The sequence below is a fragment of the Acipenser ruthenus genome, chromosome 34 (assembly GCF_902713425.1).
Source record: "Acipenser ruthenus chromosome 34, fAciRut3.2 maternal haplotype, whole genome shotgun sequence".
NCBI lineage: Eukaryota > Metazoa > Chordata > Actinopteri > Acipenseriformes > Acipenseridae > Acipenser > Acipenser ruthenus.
In genome coordinates, this window is record NC_081222.1 from 1,619,863 (window position 1) to 1,637,567 (window position 17,705).

Below are 17,705 nucleotides of genomic sequence, written 5' to 3' on the forward strand. Positions count from 1 at the left end.
CGGTGTTTGTGGGGCTCAGTTTGGAATTTGGCAAACCAGGACACCCGCATGAAACTGAAGACGCGGGATTCATCCAGCCAGACACAGCGCATCGTTTGCGCCGAACCCCAGTTGAGATTTACATTGGTAGCATTGCTTGAGGGATCTTACTGTTGCACGGTTGCATGGTTGCACACAGAACACAATGCATCCAGAACAAAAAAGTGAAAGTCGCTTACTAGTGTATTGTGCCACTACTAAGTCTGTGCAGCTAACGTTTCGAGCAGGCACCACACGTAGAAGGTACGTTTTCTTAAAGGAAATTAAACATAGTTAACGACCTTCCCTTCGCTCACAATTTCTGAATTTACTTTGAATACATCTTTATATACAATTATACCTGCATCGAAGGTGCGTTATAAATCTAACAGCAAAAGCACAGCAATCAAACTGCTTCTCTTAAGTTTCCTTTAAAAATAATAGCTCCCTTGGTTAACACTGTGACATATCCACAGCCTACCTCTGTAAAGCGCTGTGTGATGGCGGTCCGCTATGAAAGGCGCTATATAAAAATAAAGATATGATTATATTAATATATATTGCATTCACGCGTCCAAATACAGCCAGCTTTCTCAGATAGTGTTGCCGGATTCCAGACATCGTTGAATATTTTCATAGTTTTCATGAACGTACAAAAAACATTTGATGGCGAAAAAGAGTTTCAATATTTTTTTTGCAAAAAAAACACGCCTCTTAAAAAAACAAGCTCTTATGAAAAAATATATATATATATATATATATATACACGTCATGAACCCCAGTACCGAAGACACTGGAAAAAGCCATTCTAGTCAAAACGTTTGCCATTGCATTTATTACGTTTCACTTTCCCGTTTCTTCACATGGCACCACTGAATGCTCAGCAGTTAAGAACATAAGAAAGTTTGCAAACGAGAGGAGGCCATTCAGCCCATCTTGCTCGTTTGGTTGTTAGTAGCTTATTGATCCCAGAATCTCATCAAGCAGCTTCTTGAAGGATCCCAGGGTGTCAGCTTCAACAACATTACTGGGGGGTTGGTTCCAGACCCTCACAATTCTCTGTGTAAAAAAAGTGCCTCCTATTTTCTGTTCTGAATGCCCCTTTATCTAATCTCCATTTGTGACCCCTGGTCCTTGTTTCTTTTTTCAGGTCAAAAAAGTCCCCTGGGTCGACATTGTCTATACCTTTTAGGATTTTGAATGTTTGAATCAGATCACAGCGTAGTGTTAATACTGGGCCAGAGGGAGGTGCTCTGAATAAAACAACGAAAATGGATGCTTTGTACGTTGTGGGAAATGCTGTCTTGGTGAAGTGCGATGCGAGTTGAGTTTTGGGGGGTCTCCTAGGAATCGGGGGGGCTGTGTGTGTTCCCCCTCCCCTCTCGCTCAGTGCTCTCTGGGTGGCTCTTCAGCTTGTGGAACTTCACGCTCTCCGCTTTCTCGAACCCCTTTCCGCAGAGCTCACAAGTATAGTCGTACTGCACAGCAGCAGGCGTGTGTTTTTTCTTCATGTGCCAGTTGAGAGACGCCCGCTGGCGGCACTGGAACCCACAGTACTGACACCTGAATAGGACGAGGGGGAGAGAGAGAGGGAGAGGGAGAGGGAGAGAGGGAGAGGGAGAGAGAAAGAGAGTGAGAGATTGGGAAGAGGGTTATATTTCTGCATATCAAATGGGTAAAATGCATGACTTTTTAGAAGTTGTTTAAGATACCTAATTATTATTATTATTATTAGTATTTATTTCTTAGCAGACACCCTTATCTAGGGCGACTTACAATTGTTACAAGATATCACATTATTTTTACATACAATTACCCATTTATACAGTTGGGTTTTTTACTGGAGCAATCTAGGTAAAGAACCTTGCTCAAGGGTACAGCAGCAGTGTCCCCACCGGGGATTGAACCCACAACCCTCCGGTCAAGAGTCCAGAGCCCCGACCACTACTCCACACTGCTCCACACATTAAAGCACAAAGCGGTCTGACATTTTCACACAGGAGTGTGTCTATATCCCTGATTATGGAGTGAAAATGTAAATTCTCACCCCCTGCCCCCCCCCCCCCGGTCCCCTGTGGTTGGAGGGGAGACACAGACAGACCCTCTACTCACTGCAGTGGAGTCTCTCCTGTGTGAGTTCTCTGATGCACCTCCAGATGGTTCTTGCGTTTGAAAGATTTGTCACAAAGCGTGCAGGTGAAATCCCGGGTCTCTAGAAACAGCAGCAGGAACGCGTCAGAGCACAGCAAAGCGCCTGCTCGCTAAGCTTTCTTAAAAAGCAAGAGAGGCTTGAAAATGTCATTTTCTTCCATGTTTTTACTGTGCCAGTACTCCTCTGTTTAAGATGTTTGCAATCAAGCTGGTACAGAACTGTTTAGCAGGCTATCCTTGGCAAAATCCTAAATTACCTTCACACTGTAAATTGCTAATTGCCTCCAGTATTGCTGAGAATCTCAGCTCCCCGGCTGATCTAAATTTCCTAAAGTTAGTAAGGAAAGGCATTCAGTTTTCTTGCTCCGAAGTCTCGGAAATAAACTTCAGGAAGAACTGAAACTTCGTGTTTTAATATCTCTAAAGGAATCTATGTAGGGGAGACGTGTTTTTGTTTTAGCTGGTGATCCTAAATGTATATTTTTTTGAAATTTAACTGGTTTTTATTGGTTGTGCTCATTTGAAAATATATATATTTTTTGTATATTTTTTCTTGACCAGGTCTCCCTTGAAAAAGAGATTGTAATAATAAAATACAGAATATCTCCTACTGCAGTGTCACCCATTCCAGGTTTCACTATGAGCTGGATTAGCCACACAGTGTGTACAGGTAACAAGCCCAGGTGTGTGTCTTTTTAAACTCCTAGTAGTAAAACCAGGAACGGATCAAACTGCTGTGCAACGGGAGTCTTATTTCCATCCCTGAACCGCTTAAAAAAAATAGGACAGCAACACAAGAGGTCTGGAATAAAACTCAGAGTATACCTGAGTGGGTCACCATGTGGCGCTGAAGATGGTTTAGCAGGTAGAATTTCTTCCCACAGCCAGGATGGGAGCAGACCTCCGTCCGGCCCTTCTTGTGAACGATATTCACGTGGTTCTGAAAGAAAAGACGGAACATTTGAGCTGGCAGCCGAGGGGACGGGTCTAGTTTCACACTCTCCAGTTATAACTAAGAAGCGTTTACTATTGCATAGCAGTTTCACTGTGGCTAATCAAGCTCATAGCAAAACCTGGAATGGGTGAAACTGCTATAGAATAGGAGTCTTATTTCCAGCCCTGAAAACTATGTCAAAAGTTAATTACTCCAAATGCAAGTTCAATTAAAAGACTTATTTCCATCAATGTAATATAATGCTCCCAAGTTGGGCGTTTAACTGATCACTGAACGTAAAAGCCATATGCAATCAATAATCAATTTACGATGGATCGTTGCACCTTTACAAAAAAAATCCACACACCCGGTAGCTTTTCACTGTCACATAGACCTGGCTGCAGCCCTCGTACGGGCAACGAAACGTCTTGATGGTACCGTCCGACTCGATGTACAGCCCCTGCCTGTGTCTCTTTGGCCTAAGAGAAAACAAACAGACAAGGTCTTAGAAAGACATCGAGACGCAGCTCGGACAGGCAACAGGCAGCTGCGTTTCTTCACCGGTTACCTCAGCGGTGCCGGGTCTTGTATTTCGATGGTGGTGATGCTGTCCGAGTTGCAGTCAGAGCTTTCTGCCTCAATCAAACCCAGGCTTTCACACACGGGCTGTTTGGCGTCAGTTTCTGGAACGAAAAAAAACAGAAAACGTCTTTAAAATACAGAGCAGAGCTCGCAGGAAAAGATCTAGACCGCGTACTGCCCTCGCAGCGTAGCGCTTTTTGATATCGCGGAGTGCAGAGCAGTCGAATGTAATGTCGGTATCTGAATCATGGTTGCAGAGCTCGGCTTGGAAAATATCTTTTTGCTATTGCAACGTTGCAGATCTGAGCTTTGCATGCATATCCTCTTCCCCCAAGTTCAGCATATTGGTTCTGTAAAACTTCTAGATAATGAAATGGGTTTTTAGACATCTCTCAAGGTGTACATTTAAAACATTTTTTTTTTTCAGAATGCCAAGTTAAATACATGTAAAATCCCTGCAGTCTAATCTAATCAATCGAAATGACTTTTGTAAGTAGTTTGGTTCCTTTTACTCGTGTCCCTGCATTAATACAGTCTTTAGAAATCGGAGGAAAGCTGGGCATTAGTTCAGTTACCTTGAGTGCAGCTGTCTGATTGTGCTAGCAGGGCTGGATTGTATGAAACAGCATCACTCTGACACTGGTGTTGCTGGTTCTCTGTGGCAGAGCCCTGGATCAGAACTGGAAGGGAATGGGAACCAGCACAAGGTTTACTGATTGATCAAGTCAAACTGAAGCTTAACGGAAAGGAATCATTATGAACACAAATCCAATCCTTCACCCCCCCAGTACTATTTATTGGTTGTAATTTTAAAAATGATTACTGAAGAGATCAGGGTGAAGAGCTATTTGTCAATTACTTAAAGAGGAGATCAAAAGAAAAGGTCATATTTTGGACTGGACTGGACTGGAGGGAGCACCCTTTCTCTTAGGGGGGTGAGGGAGGGAGGGAGCAGTTCAGTCTCCATGCCTCAAGCCTGCCCTGGATTGGAGGGAGCACCCTTTCTCTTAAGGGGGTGAGGGAGGGAGGGAGCAGTTCAGTCTCCATGCCTCAAGCCTGCCCTGGACTGGAGGGAGCACCCTTTCTCTTAGGGGGGTGAGGGAGGGAGGGAGCAGTTCAGTCTCCATGCCTCAAGCCTGCCCTGGGCTGGAGGGAGCACCCTTTCTCTTAGGGGGGTGAGGGAGGGAGGGAGCAGTTCAGTCTCCATGCCTCAAGCCTGCCCTGGGCTGGAGGGAGCACCCTTTCTCTTAGGAGGGTGAGGGAGGGAGGGAGCAGTTCAGTCTCCATGCCTCAAGTACCACTACGCTGCTACAGTGCTGGAAGCTGTTATATTTTTTATGGCATGTGTTGTACCATCCTTGGTTGTTTCCTCCGGGTCGGTGTGGCTCTCGTTCTCCGAGTCGCTGGCCTCCCTGTCCGATGAGGAGAGGTGCTGGTGGAAGCCGTGTCCTCCCTGGCACTGCCACAGCGCGCTGGTGGAGAAGCCCAACCCCGGCTCCAGGGATCGGAGCTGCGGCTCGTGAGGACAGGTCAGCCGGTGCTCCTCGTACCAGCTCACCAGGCTGTGCAGACAGTTCACATTGCACTGCTCCCCTGCAGGAGACACGGAGCACGCACTCGCTGTGAGAACAGTAACCACTTCACATCACACTGCTCCCCCTGCAGGAGACACGGAGCACGCACTCGCTGTGAGAACAGTAACCACATCACATTGCACTGCTCCCCCTGCAGGAGACACGGACAGCGCACTCGCTATGAGAACAGTAACCACATCACATTGCACTGCTCCCCCTGCAGGAGACACGGAGCACGCACTCGCTGTGAGAACAGTAACCACATCACATTGCACTGCTCCCCCTGCAGGAGACACGGACAGCGCACTCACTGTGAGAACAGTAACCACTTCACATTGCACTGCTCCCCCTGCAGGAGACACGGAGCACGCACTCGCTGTGAGAACAGCAACCACATCACATTGCACTGCTCCCCCTGCAGGAGACACGGACAGCGCACTCGCTGTGAGAACAGTAACCACATCACATTGCACTGCTCCCCCTGCAGGAGACACGGAGCACGCACTCGCTGTGAGAACAGCAACCACATCACATCGCACTGCTCCCCCTGCAGGAGACACGGAGCACGCACTCGCTGTGAGAACAGTAACCACATCACATTGCACTGCTCCCCCTGCAGGAGACACGGAGCACGCACTCACTGTGAGAACAGTAACCACGTCACATTGCACTGCTCCCCCTGCAGGAGACACGGAGCACGCACTCGCTGTGAGAACAGTAACCACATCACATCGCACTGCTCCCCCTGCAGGAGACACGGAGCACGCACTCGCTGTGAGAACAGTAACCACATCACATTGCACTGCTCCCCCTGCAGGAGACACGGAGCACGCACTCGCTGTGAGAACAGTAACCACATCACATTGCACTGCTCCCCCTGCAGGAGACACGGAGCACGCACTCACTGTGAGAATAGTAACCACATCACATCGCACTGCTCCCCCTGCAGGAGACACAGAGCACGCACTCACTGTGAGAACAAATTCAAAAGCGGTTCATTATCTAGTATCATTAGTAATTTAAATTATTTAACAAAAATAAATAAATAAATAAAGAAGTTTAGATAAATTACATTTTGCTGTAAAAACTTGTAGAAATCAAATCTACAGGCGACTTACCTTGTGGTTTCCCAGTATATATCTCCCATATCAGCTGTTTGCTAAAAGACATCAAAAAAGAAGATTTTTAGGTCTGCAGAACACACACGAATAAAAAACTCAACAGACAGACTTCGAGACACTTTCTTTATCCTGATAGGAAGTATGCAGATGTAGCTGGAGTCCAAAACAAGCTCTTTCATGGACAGATTCCGCCTCGTAAGGAAAGATGACGCCACGGTAGTATTAACGCCAGCTGACACCTGCATCCACATGCCTCTCTTCACCAATAACTGAATTTGCTACAGTAGTGTATTTAAACAAGAGCCCCCGTTGCTTAGCAGTTTGATCCATTACTGGTTCTAGTAGGAGTTTAATAAGACACGCCTGAGCTTGTTAGCTGTATACGCTGTGGCTAATCAAGCTCGTCGTAGTAAAACCAGGAATGGGTGGCGCCGCTATGCAATAGTCTTATTACCGTCCCTGTGTTTTGACATGCCCCGGCCAGCAGAATGTTTTAAAGGGAGCGGGCAGGTTTCTGCATTGGAAAGTACCCGTATTTCTCCCGGTAAGTCTCCCCGTATCTGCCCTCCAGTTTGAGGAGGTACTGGGCAAACTCGCTGTCACTCCAGTAAGGGGTTCGTCGTCTCAGTTTGCACCAGAGCCCGTGAGTCTCCCCGAGATAAACCCGCCGCGCATCGTACTTCTTTCGTCCCTTCAACCGCCGCGGGGTGCGAGCCCAGTCAGGGAGGCGGGGCCGGCCCCGAGGCCGGTTCAGGTAATCATAAACCGGCCGGACAGAGTCCCGGTCCAGCGTCACCTCCACTGAGCAGGTCGCCTCTTCTTTGACTGCAGAATTCTCAGCCATTTTGCAATATGACCTTACCGGAAGTGAGGCAGTTTGCTATGTCTTTGATTGAGGTGTCCGATGTGACCTTACCGGAAGTGTTGCGTCCGCTCCCTCTTGTGGAGAAAGCCGTTTAACGCAAACCAAGCGAAGTGGGTTTGACGTTTGAGTTTATATTTATTCACTGTGTCCGAGTTTGCTGCTGTTTCTTATTTATGTATTTGGGTTTTTTCCAACTTTTTTTTTTACCACATGATGTACCAAATTAATATTTCTTTAAAAAAAAAAAACTCAGAACGCAAGCTGTATTTATTTATGTAAATAAAACATGTAAAATGTGATACATTGCATTTTAGACTTCTGCGGTTAACGGAATTGTCTTTCAACTGAGGATAATGTCACTTTAATGGGTTAATGACATTTTAAATACTAAAACGTGGCTTTCATATGAAGAACGCCTCTCCAGGCTTAGCCTGTATTTGTAATTAAGCAGAACCAGGCACAGCTGCGTCCGGCTCGCAGCGTGAAGAGGGGTGATCCGGGGACGGGGAAACCACGGTAAGAATGTCTTCCAGTTTTTGCTTCAAAATTAAGAGACAATTACAAAGTCAACTAAGCATTATTTTAGCTGGACGGTCCGTGGTCCGTGGGGTGGGCGTTTCGACACTTGCCAACAAGAAAAAGGTCGACTGGGAACTGTAAACTTCCATTCATACATAATTTGAAAGTATTGGTGTGTATGCAGGCAAAATACATGCATTTTTCTATACAAAATACTCAGGAAAAATATATCCAACTACAAACTACTTTGATAACACTGTAGTGTATTTAATAAAAAAAAAAATACAATTTGAATTTTATAAATTGAATAAAACAAACCAATGTTTTCATATCCTCCACAAAAATTCTGTTTGGTAAATACAGCCACTGCAAACACAGTTCACACGCAACAGGTTTCAAGCCACGTTAAGCTAACACGCAATGGGTCTTGTTTTCTTTGGTAGATCGGGCGCTGTTCGTGTTACCGGGGCATAAAATCTTTTATGGGATAATATTCTGTATCCCATAAAATTCTGCATCCCCTACTGCTTACAGCAGTGTTGGCAAGTCTCACGACAAAAAAAAGCGGCACTGCCGTTCAAAACAAGCCCAAGTGGGGATAGGAGGATTATAAAATTCGAGACCTGCCAATTAAAGCGAATTTCCAAGCCCAATTCCGCTTATTATAAGCGGACTGGGCAACTGTGCTATTGCGCTTCTCCGCTGGGCGTTTCATTCCCCCCTCTCACGTGATACTGGCACATCAGCAATGCCGTTCATCCCGTCTGTTTAATGGGCTGAAGCCGGGCTGTGTTCTTGCACATGCGCAGTAGCAGCCAGCCGGCTGCCAGGACTGGCTATGATTTGCTTAAAAATGTCTCGCTGGAGCGCAGCCGGTTAGCGAGCACGGTGAGCAGCGCGCATGTGCAAAGACAACCGAGGCTATACATGTGCATAGTGTGTTAATTTGTGGAAAAACAGAAACAACTTTTAAGCTGTTTTAAATATTAAAATAACACATTTGTCTAACTTTTTTTAAGTTAATGTTATTTGTCGTCTTTGTTATTTTCACAGTTTTAATCTGCTTTTATCTTGCTCCGCCTGTGTTTTAACCTATGCGCAGTAATATCTGTGTACGGCAATTATTTTTTGGTTAATTTAGCGACCACTAGTGCCTGTTTGGCGTAATCGGTTATTAAATATACCGTACAGGTTATCTGTATTGTAATATTAATATAATATTTTGAATCTTGTTGATAGCCGCGTCAGTTTTTTTACCAAGTGTTTTTTAAATAACTTTTTTTTAAAGTGTTTGTTTGTAGCTGATCGGTATTTTATTAGGTCTATATAAATTATCGGCTGGGGGGCTGGGGCTGGGGCTGGGGCTGGGGCTGGGGCTGGGGCTGGGGGGGGAGAGAAACAAACTACGTCATTGTGATTGATTCAGAATCAAGGACATTCGGCGTTTTTTTAATATCTTTGTCTTATTTCAACATCTCACTTCTTATTGTTTGCGTTGTGTATTCCCTCTTGTCTCCACTGTCTATGTGCTGTTGATATTGGGCTCCTCTCCCCTCGTCTGTATTCCCTGTAGTTGCGGGTTCGCTCTGTCCCTGTGGCACTCGATTAGCATAAAGGGGCGGGGCTACGTTATAAAAGGGGGCGTTGCACGCTCATTGTGGTCTACAGGTTGCTTAGAGGTGGCTTCTGAATAATGCTTTGAACCTGAAAGCAGCGTGTTGTCTCCTTCTCTTCTGCCTCCTGCGTGAAACGCTGCATTATCTTAAATCTTGTTCATAGCAAAGTCAGGCTTTTTTCTTGGTGTTTCTCAATTATTATTTGTAGCTGATCTAGTCTTATTAGGTCAAACTTATTTTATCGCTTCCAACAAGAAACGGATCCACTAGTCAGTGCTTCTACCAGTGAGGTTGCCCCCTGTACCCCGCCCCCTCACCTGCATCCGAGGTGTGAACACCCCAACATTTTGATAGCTATCTGGTGGAGTATTATGCCAATATCAGACATCAAACCTGACCCTTTATTATAAAGAACTGGTTAATTAAATATAGTAATTGCTGTTTTCCTTGGAGTGGGTAAAATCCAGGAGAGATCCTTACTTTTTTATTATTATTTATTTCTTAGCAGACGCCCTTATCCAGGGCGACTTACAATTGTTACAAGATATCACATTATTTTTACATACAATTACCCATTTATACAGTTGGGTTTTTACTGGAGCAATCTAGGTAAAGTACCTTGCTCAAGGGTACAGCAGCAGTGTCCCCCACCTGGGATTGAACCCACGACCCTCCGGTCAAGCCCTAACCACTACTCCACACTGCCGACCAGTAAATAAATAATTTTATAAATAATTGGTTCATTTTAATATAATGATAAACCAGTGAAACAATATTTCTGAAAAGGAGATAATACACAGCTGTAATGAGAATTAAAGTCTACCTCACGTCAACTATTTAATCATATCCTGATGTAACTATCACTATTATCTGCTGTATTATTGAATTGTGGTTTGTCACACTTGAACAAAAGTTATTGTATTTCTTGCTCTTATTGTATTACTTGTATTGTAACACTTGAATGTATTTGTATTTGCTTACGATTGTAAGTCGCCCTGGGTAAGGGCGTCTGCTAAGAAATAAATAATAATAATAATAATAACTGAGCCAGCCACAGAGAGCTGCTTCATGGTGCTGTAGATCGCTCAGCAGTACTTGAATGAATTCTTGGTACATAATGTAGGGGCTGACGCACTGACTGGGTAAGATTTTGGACACATTTCTATTGTGCCTTTGACACATTAAACTGTTCAATGCTGTCCTTACAAAAAGGCAGATACACAGTTCAACCAAAACAAGTTAGTTTTTTTATTACAAAGCAATACAAATTACACTGAAACTGCAAAAAAAAAAAAAATAATAAAAACATTCAAGAATAAATAAAACAAATGATTTAAACGAACATAATTTATCAGCAGTCAAGTGGTAATGCACACATACAGTATATAATTATATAGAACCACAAGAAAGCAAAGGATAATGAAGAGACTGAGAGTTACTTCAGTGGTGTCGTGTCAGGAGTTGAATAATCTCATTTTCGCTGTCTCCCATTCACAGTCTCCAGGTAATAAGACACGAGTTCTGTTAAAACAAAACCGTGCAACAGGAATCTCTCCGGGCCCCGCATATAAAACCATGCACCTGCGATTCAAAGCACAGGGCTTTGTTGTACAATACAAAATTCCTGCTGCTCTTCCCGAAGTCATTATCGCATTTCATTTATATGGGTTCAGTTGGTCCCCTGATATGACCCAGTCCACCCGGGGATCAGTGAAATGAGTCTTTGGGTCATTCTTTATTAAAAGGATAAATTAGTGTCCTTGATAGAAAGAAAAATAAAGTCTAAAAACAAAAATACTAAAATCTGTACAACTTAAATGGAAATGTTGTTGAGTAATCTGGCCCCCCTTTGACATAACTTCAGGTATCGGTCTAAAAAAAAAAACTAAAAACAAACTAGCAGTGAAAGTGACTTCTTCAAAGTACACAGTGTGATGATGTGAGAACATACATAGTTGGGTTCTCCCTATATTAATTTGTCAGACTCCTTCATTCTCCAGCACAGTAAACGTGCTCCAGTAAATGCTGGACGCTGTCACTTTGTTGTCCAGCACGGCCCTGTAGAAGAAAGCCACTGTCGTTCTCTCTGTCGGTTTACCGTTTCGTTATTCCTACAATGCAGCCTGGAGTGTAAACGCAGCTCTGTGCCCAGCACTTCATAATGAAGCTGTGCAGGGAAGCAAGTCAAATTTTGCCGTTTTTGTGTTTTTTTTCAAACCGAGTTGTAGTAATGTTTTTCCAGTTAATATTTGGTTTGTAAGTGTTGTATGCAACGCGTGACTGAATCCTATGTAGCGTCGCGACCTCACGCAGCGACGCTTCTCTCTGTCCAGAACCTGGCACCGGCCATAGCATGAGCCGTGCCTGTACGCATGAGTGACTGTGCTTTCATGAGACCAGCGTAGTGCTGTGGGCTACGCAGGTCTGGAAACGGACGGGTCCCTGATAATCAGAGGTGATCGGGTTAACTCAAAGAAGGAAACAATTTTTGTCAGCAAAATGGATGGCAAATCAGTTTAAAAAAAACAGGTATTCCACTATATAATACATCTACATCGGTCATCAACCTGGAGTTATATATCAGACTAATGTGTTTAAGTGAAATCTTCACAAATTCACCTTGCAATCTAGATTTACATATGCAGTGTATATATACACACACACACTTGTCTATGGTATAGCTGGCTTTGGACTGGATTGCAGGACGGTATATTATTGCAGTGGCAAACAAGCTAGAAACCCTGAGATAGTTGTAAAACCTTGCAGGACTCCGTGGGGATTTCAACAGGCAGGTACGGTTGATAGAATCTCCATTTGGTTTTCAGGATGAGAATGAAGATAAAGTCTGCGTTGCAATCCTCTCCCTGCAACACGCTGAGAGATAATGACGTGCGCGTTCAGGGCACTGTGAATGCGTGCGCTTCACACAAGGAGACTCAAATGACCAGGCAGCGGCTGAAGCAATACAAAAATACTGGACTTTCCTACTTCCAAAAGAGGCACTTTTACATCGAACCTGAATACTTTCCCAGCTGTGATTTAATAAAATAAAAGTAAGTTTCTTTTTTTTTTTTTCCTTCTGTTACCTTTCCATTACACCCCCCCCCCCTTCCAAAAATAAAAGTCCTTCAATCGTAGTTTTAAAACGTCGACCAGTATTTGCTTTCTCAACCCTCCACTCTGCGAAGGCTTGATCTGTTGAAGGAGTTCCTACAGAAGAAACGGGAAAAAAAAAGAAATGTGTTTTACAACAAACTTTCGCTTGGATACAGAAGCAGTGAATGCTGACAGGAAGACCTCCTAGCTCTACTGTTTAGGTTTAATTTCCCCATGCGATTCGTCCCAGCAGTGTCCCCCCCACCTGCAACTGAACCCACGACCCTCCGGTCAAGAGTCCAGAGCCCTAACCACTACTCCACACTGCTGCTCAGAACTTAGCTTCATAAAGTGGAAAGAAACCTGCTGAATAATGTGACGTTAACATATTGGATTGCACACCGCTTTGTACTATTCCCATCTACTTAACTGAAAAAATGTGACATTCTGAAACATGAAATACTGCTGCCAATATTATTATTTGTTTATTTATTTAGCAGACGCCTTTATCCAAGGCGACTTACAGAGACTAGGGTGTGTGAACTATGCATCAGCTGCAGAGTCACTTACAACTACGTCTCACCCGAAAGACGGAGCACAAGGAGGTTCAGTGACTTGCTCAGGGTCACACAATGAGTCAGTGGCTGAGGTGGGATTTGAACCGGGGATCTCCTGGTTACAAGCCCTTTTCTTTAACCACTGGACCACAAAGCCTCCTATTGTATTTTATTAGTATTTGCACTTACTGTAAAACTACATTACTTAAATATTAAGCTTGCATTGCAACCCTTTACTGCCCTGTAACAGCTGTACGTCGCCATGGATTAAGGCACCTGCCAAATAAATAATAATTAATAAGTATTATTAATTATAATACATATTCTCACCTGTGGCTGGCGTGTGCGATGAGGGGCTTGTAAAGCTGTGGGATCTTGTGGTTGATGAGAGGGTTCAGCGCCTCCTTCAGGCGATTGTAGTTCCTCTCCATCTCGCGGTGGTACTCCTTCTGGTCCGACCCAATCAGGGTCTTGTTTTTCCTCAAAGCGTCCTCGCACCTGAAACACACAGCCGCTGGGTTAAGCTCCCCTCCTCCCCGCGGCGACGCCTCTGAACCCCGTTTTGCTGAATGTTCGGAGAGGGAGGTACTGTGTGGCGTACGTCACATACTGCCCCCGTCCCCAACCCTACGAAGCTGCTTCTGCATTCAAAACAGATTCAAGTTAGGGCTGCAGCTCTTAAAATAGCCCTCCACGCCCCCTCACCTCTTGGTGAAGTCCTTGAAGCAGAGCCTCAGCTTGTTGTGGTGACGGTACAGTTTGGGGTCGTCTGGGATCTCAGTCAGGAAAACTTGGGCCACTTCCAGCGGTCCCTGGGAAACATGAGAAAAGACGGAGCGTTTTAATTCCATACCATAACTCCAGGATATCTCATCTGTAACTATAAAACACCAAGGAGTTGGTTTCACAGATTAGCAGTAAAACACGGACCACTCAATGTTGCAAAGTTTTGCATCACCCTATAACTCATTTTGCTTCATAAAGTCGAACGAAACCCTGCTGAATAATGTTACGTTAACATACTGAATTACACACCGCTTTGTAGTTTTCCATATGCTTAACGAAAAAACTGACAAATTTTAAAAAAATGCGCCTTTTCGAAAATCTAACATTATTAGTCATTTAGCAGATGCTTTTATCCAAAGCGACTAGGGGGTGAACTATGCATCACCAACTGCTGCTGCAGCAGAGTCACTAACAAATAGACCTCGGTCTTATGTAGGCAACTTGGCCACAGCTGTAGACTTGTATAATTTTCTTTTAGCGTGAAGCGAGGGCTGCACTGCAAATAAGCTCTCAGATCCTTTACAGGGACGTATCGCGGTCAGATTTGCCCCCTCCAGTGCTCACTGCGGAGCGGGCAGCCCTGCGGAGTACCTGGTTCACAGTGGTGCCCACGCTCCCCTGAAGAACCATCTGCAGCATCTTGGCATCGGCAGGTTCCTGGTGTGTGGCGAAGGCCAGCTCCTGCGTCTTCTTCTGCATGTCCTCTATCGCCACCTCGATGGGGATCAGGATGATCTGGAGAGAACAGAACAGGACCTCAATCCTCTCCACACCCAACAGGACCTCAATCCTCTCCACACACAACAGAACCTCAATCCTCTCCACACACAACAGGACCTCAATCTCTCCACACACAACAGAACCTCAATCCTCTCCACACACAACAGAACCTCAATCCTCTCCACACACAACAGAACCTCAATCCTCTCCACACACAACAGAACCTCAATCCTCTCCACACACAACAGGACCTCAATCCTCTCCACACACAACAGGACCTCAATCCTCTCTACACAGAACTGGATCCCCCCCACACAGCGGCACACAAGCCTACTGCCAGCAGAATGACATGCTTTATCCAAGGCGACTTGCAGAGTCACTTACAATTATGTCTCACCCGAAAGACAGAGCACAAGGAGGTTAAGTGACTTGCTCAGGGTCACACAATGAGTCAGTGAGGTAGGATTTGAACCGGGGACCTCCTGGTTACAAGCCCTTTTCTTTAACCACTGGACCACACAGCCTCCCTATAGTCAATGTTGCATCACCGTACAGAACGAATTAATTTTTACATCGTAAAGTTCGAATGAAACCTGCTGAATAATGTGACGTTAGCGTATTGAATTACACACCGCCATGTAGTTTTCCCATATACTTAACGAAAAACTGACAATTGTAAAAATGTAACATTTTGAAATCCTGTGGCGTAGTGGTTAGGGCTCTGGACTCTGGACTGGAGGGTTGTGGGTTCAATCCCCAGTGGGGGACACTGCTGTTGTACCCTTGAGCAAGGTACTTTACCTAGATTGCTCCAGTAAAAACCCAACTGTATAAATGGGTAATTGTATGTAAAAATAGTGTAAAAAATAATGTAATTGTATGTAAAAATAATGTGATATCTTGTAACTGGATAAGGGCGTCTGCTAAGAAATAAATAATAATAATAATAATAATAATAATAATAATAATAATAATAATAATACGGTTTCCGGTAGACTTTCACAATATCATTTTTTAGTTTCCATCATTACATTGTTAAAAAAATTAAAATAGATACAAAATTAAGTTCTATATATATATATATATGTCTCAATCCAAAAAATTCTAGGTGATGCAAAACTTTTGGCCAGAGCTGTACCTATGACACGGAAATCATAAAATCCTTGATAACCGTGAAAAAAAACAAATCTAGCCTTAACTTAAAACTACGACTCCCAACAGCAGCGCTGGCGTGCCGAAGGCTGCGCCAGCCCCTCACCTCCTCCTTGTGCGTGACGTTGATGCGGGTTTTGATGTAGGGGAAGGCGTGCGAGGTGGCGAGGATGGTCTTGCGTTTGTACTGTTCCTGCAGCTCCCCGTGCGCCCGCCCGTCCAGCGTGAAGGGGGTGCAGTACAGGAAGCTGCGCAGGTTGTAGTTCTTGTCGAAGTAGGTGATTCGGTCCTTCAGCTCGTAGCTGTCGAAGAACGGCTCCACGTAGGTTATCTGGATGTAGGCCTGGGAGGGGAGACGGGAGGGATTCAGAAAACACCCAAACAGGACCGAGGGAAACAAAACAGAGAGGACTGGTCTGTAATAGGCTGTGGGTCGGGCATCTCTCATAAGAGACGGTATCTAGCTGCTCAAACTGTGTGAAATGACGTCACCCGACGGGACACCCTGAACAGGATGCATTCACTTACAAGTAAAGGCTGTACTCAGGAATAGCTTTAAAAGCAAAAGATATAAGATCTATGCGTTAGACGTTCCCGTCAGGGAATTTAAAATTCAGAGAATGACCACACTTTGGCGAAGACCTCTCTGTATGCATGTAGATTTAGACATGGAGTAAGCCACAGCACTGCCTAAAGCAAAGCGACAAAAAAAAAGAGCACTAGGAGCTTTCTTTTTCGTCGGGCTGAAAGGTTTACCTTGTTGGGATCCAGCTTGGACCTGACAACTGGGTTCGAGTCCTTGACAATCTCCACCATCTCGTCTCCGAAGCGCTCTGCATAAAATTCCTGCAAAGAAAATATTCAGGTCAGACAGCGGAGTCACTGTACGAGGGAGCAGAAAAGCGACTGCAATCTTAAACTACACCCTTGAATAATATGTATAGTTTCTCAACTGGGGCTCCGAAAAGGGTAAAAGAAAACACTGGGACAGAGCAATGTAGAACAGGCAGAGCTGACAGCCAGCGTTTTGGAATGAGGAAATCAGAAGATAGCTGGGAGTTTTTGGATTCCACTGAATTTAACTTAAAAGCCAAACAAAACCGTGGTTCTTGCTGTCGAAGCCACTCAGGAGTCCTGTGAAGACCCCGTACAGCAGTGTCATGTTGTCATGTGACGGCTAGCTGCTCAGCGAGAGCAAGGGGGAGCAGCCTGTACACTGTAGACGGCATACCTCCAGCCGATGGGATATCTCCGCCAGTTTGGTGATGGAAGGCTCCTTGTACACAAACTCCTGCTCGTCCAGGTCTCCAAACTTGCAGCCGTAGAACCCGACTCGGAAATACGTGCCGAACATCCTCTAACAAAACCCTGCAGGACGAACAGAAGAGGTGTGAAGCGCACCCTGGACACGGACCGCGCAGAATTCACCCAGATCCAGACTATCAGCTACAGGACCAGTCAGTGGCGATCTTCACTGTCACATGAACACGCTGGTAAAGACTTGTCGAAACGTTTTTACAAAGCTTCTTAAACTTTCTGACCAGAATATATACTGTAATAGATTTATCTGGATCTGTGTCCCTGGTAACAAAGCTAAGCCATGGTCTACTGAGGGGTGAGAACTATCATTCAGCACTGACCCTAGCAGTGCTTTCTATTAGTTTGACCCTACAGCAATTTGCTGCAGCCCCTTCTAAATTACATTCGGATGCGAATTAAAAGACAGAATTAAAAGGGTGACTTACCAGAAGTGAGGTGTGCAGAGGGGGATCAAATGAACAACCAGAACATGTTGAAAGAGATAGCAAAGACAAACACATTAATTGATTGCATGATATATATATATATATATATATATATATATAATTTATATATTTTTTTAAACCCTCAATCCTACAATTCTAGGTGATGCAAAACGTTTGGCCATAGCTGTAGATTTAAATATTTTCAATAATAACAATTAAGGGTGTTTTTTTTTTTCAATCAGTGGGGAAAGGACTCATTTCACAGACAG

The 17,705-nt window shown here is 44.5% G+C and overlaps 2 protein-coding genes across 8 annotated transcripts in view; both read right to left on the reverse strand.

The window, feature by feature from the left end:
- Positions 1 to 837: 837 nt before the first annotated feature.
- On the reverse strand, positions 838 to 7,232 carry LOC117965664 (zinc finger protein 653-like). Of its 3 annotated transcripts, XM_059006945.1 has the most exons (9): positions 6,911 to 7,232; positions 6,378 to 6,418; positions 5,039 to 5,278; positions 4,261 to 4,365; positions 3,672 to 3,786; positions 3,471 to 3,582; positions 2,995 to 3,109; positions 2,131 to 2,230; positions 838 to 1,581 (listed from the first exon to the last, which is right to left on the reverse strand). In XM_059006945.1, exons 1-9 carry the CDS (start codon positions 7,222 to 7,224, stop codon positions 1,362 to 1,364), a joined length of 1,362 nt encoding a protein of 453 aa, XP_058862928.1. In that variant the 5' UTR covers positions 7,225 to 7,232; the 3' UTR covers positions 838 to 1,361. The 3 variants fall into 3 exon arrangements, with proteins under 3 accessions (XP_058862928.1, XP_058862929.1, XP_058862930.1); XM_059006946.1 differs by lacking the exon at positions 5,039 to 5,278; XM_059006947.1 differs by lacking the exons at positions 838 to 1,581; positions 2,131 to 2,230 and adding an exon at positions 2,270 to 2,488.
- Positions 7,233 to 11,577: 4,345 nt separating this feature from the next.
- Positions 11,578 to 17,705, reverse strand: part of LOC117965567 (dedicator of cytokinesis protein 7-like) — a 56,085-nt gene continuing 49,957 nt past the window's right edge. For all 5 annotated transcript variants that reach the window (XM_059007226.1, XM_059007229.1, XM_059007228.1 and 2 more), the window contains 7 exons: positions 16,923 to 17,048; positions 16,448 to 16,537; positions 15,798 to 16,034; positions 14,411 to 14,554; positions 13,739 to 13,845; positions 13,364 to 13,531; positions 11,578 to 12,590 (listed from right to left, as the gene is read on the reverse strand). In XM_059007226.1, the coding sequence (XP_058863209.1) occupies positions 12,548 to 12,590; positions 13,364 to 13,531; positions 13,739 to 13,845; positions 14,411 to 14,554; positions 15,798 to 16,034; positions 16,448 to 16,537; positions 16,923 to 17,048 (915 nt within the window). In that variant the 3' untranslated portion in view covers positions 11,578 to 12,547. The remainder of the gene's footprint in view (positions 12,591 to 13,363; positions 13,532 to 13,738; positions 13,846 to 14,410; positions 14,555 to 15,797; positions 16,035 to 16,447; positions 16,538 to 16,922; positions 17,049 to 17,705) is intronic.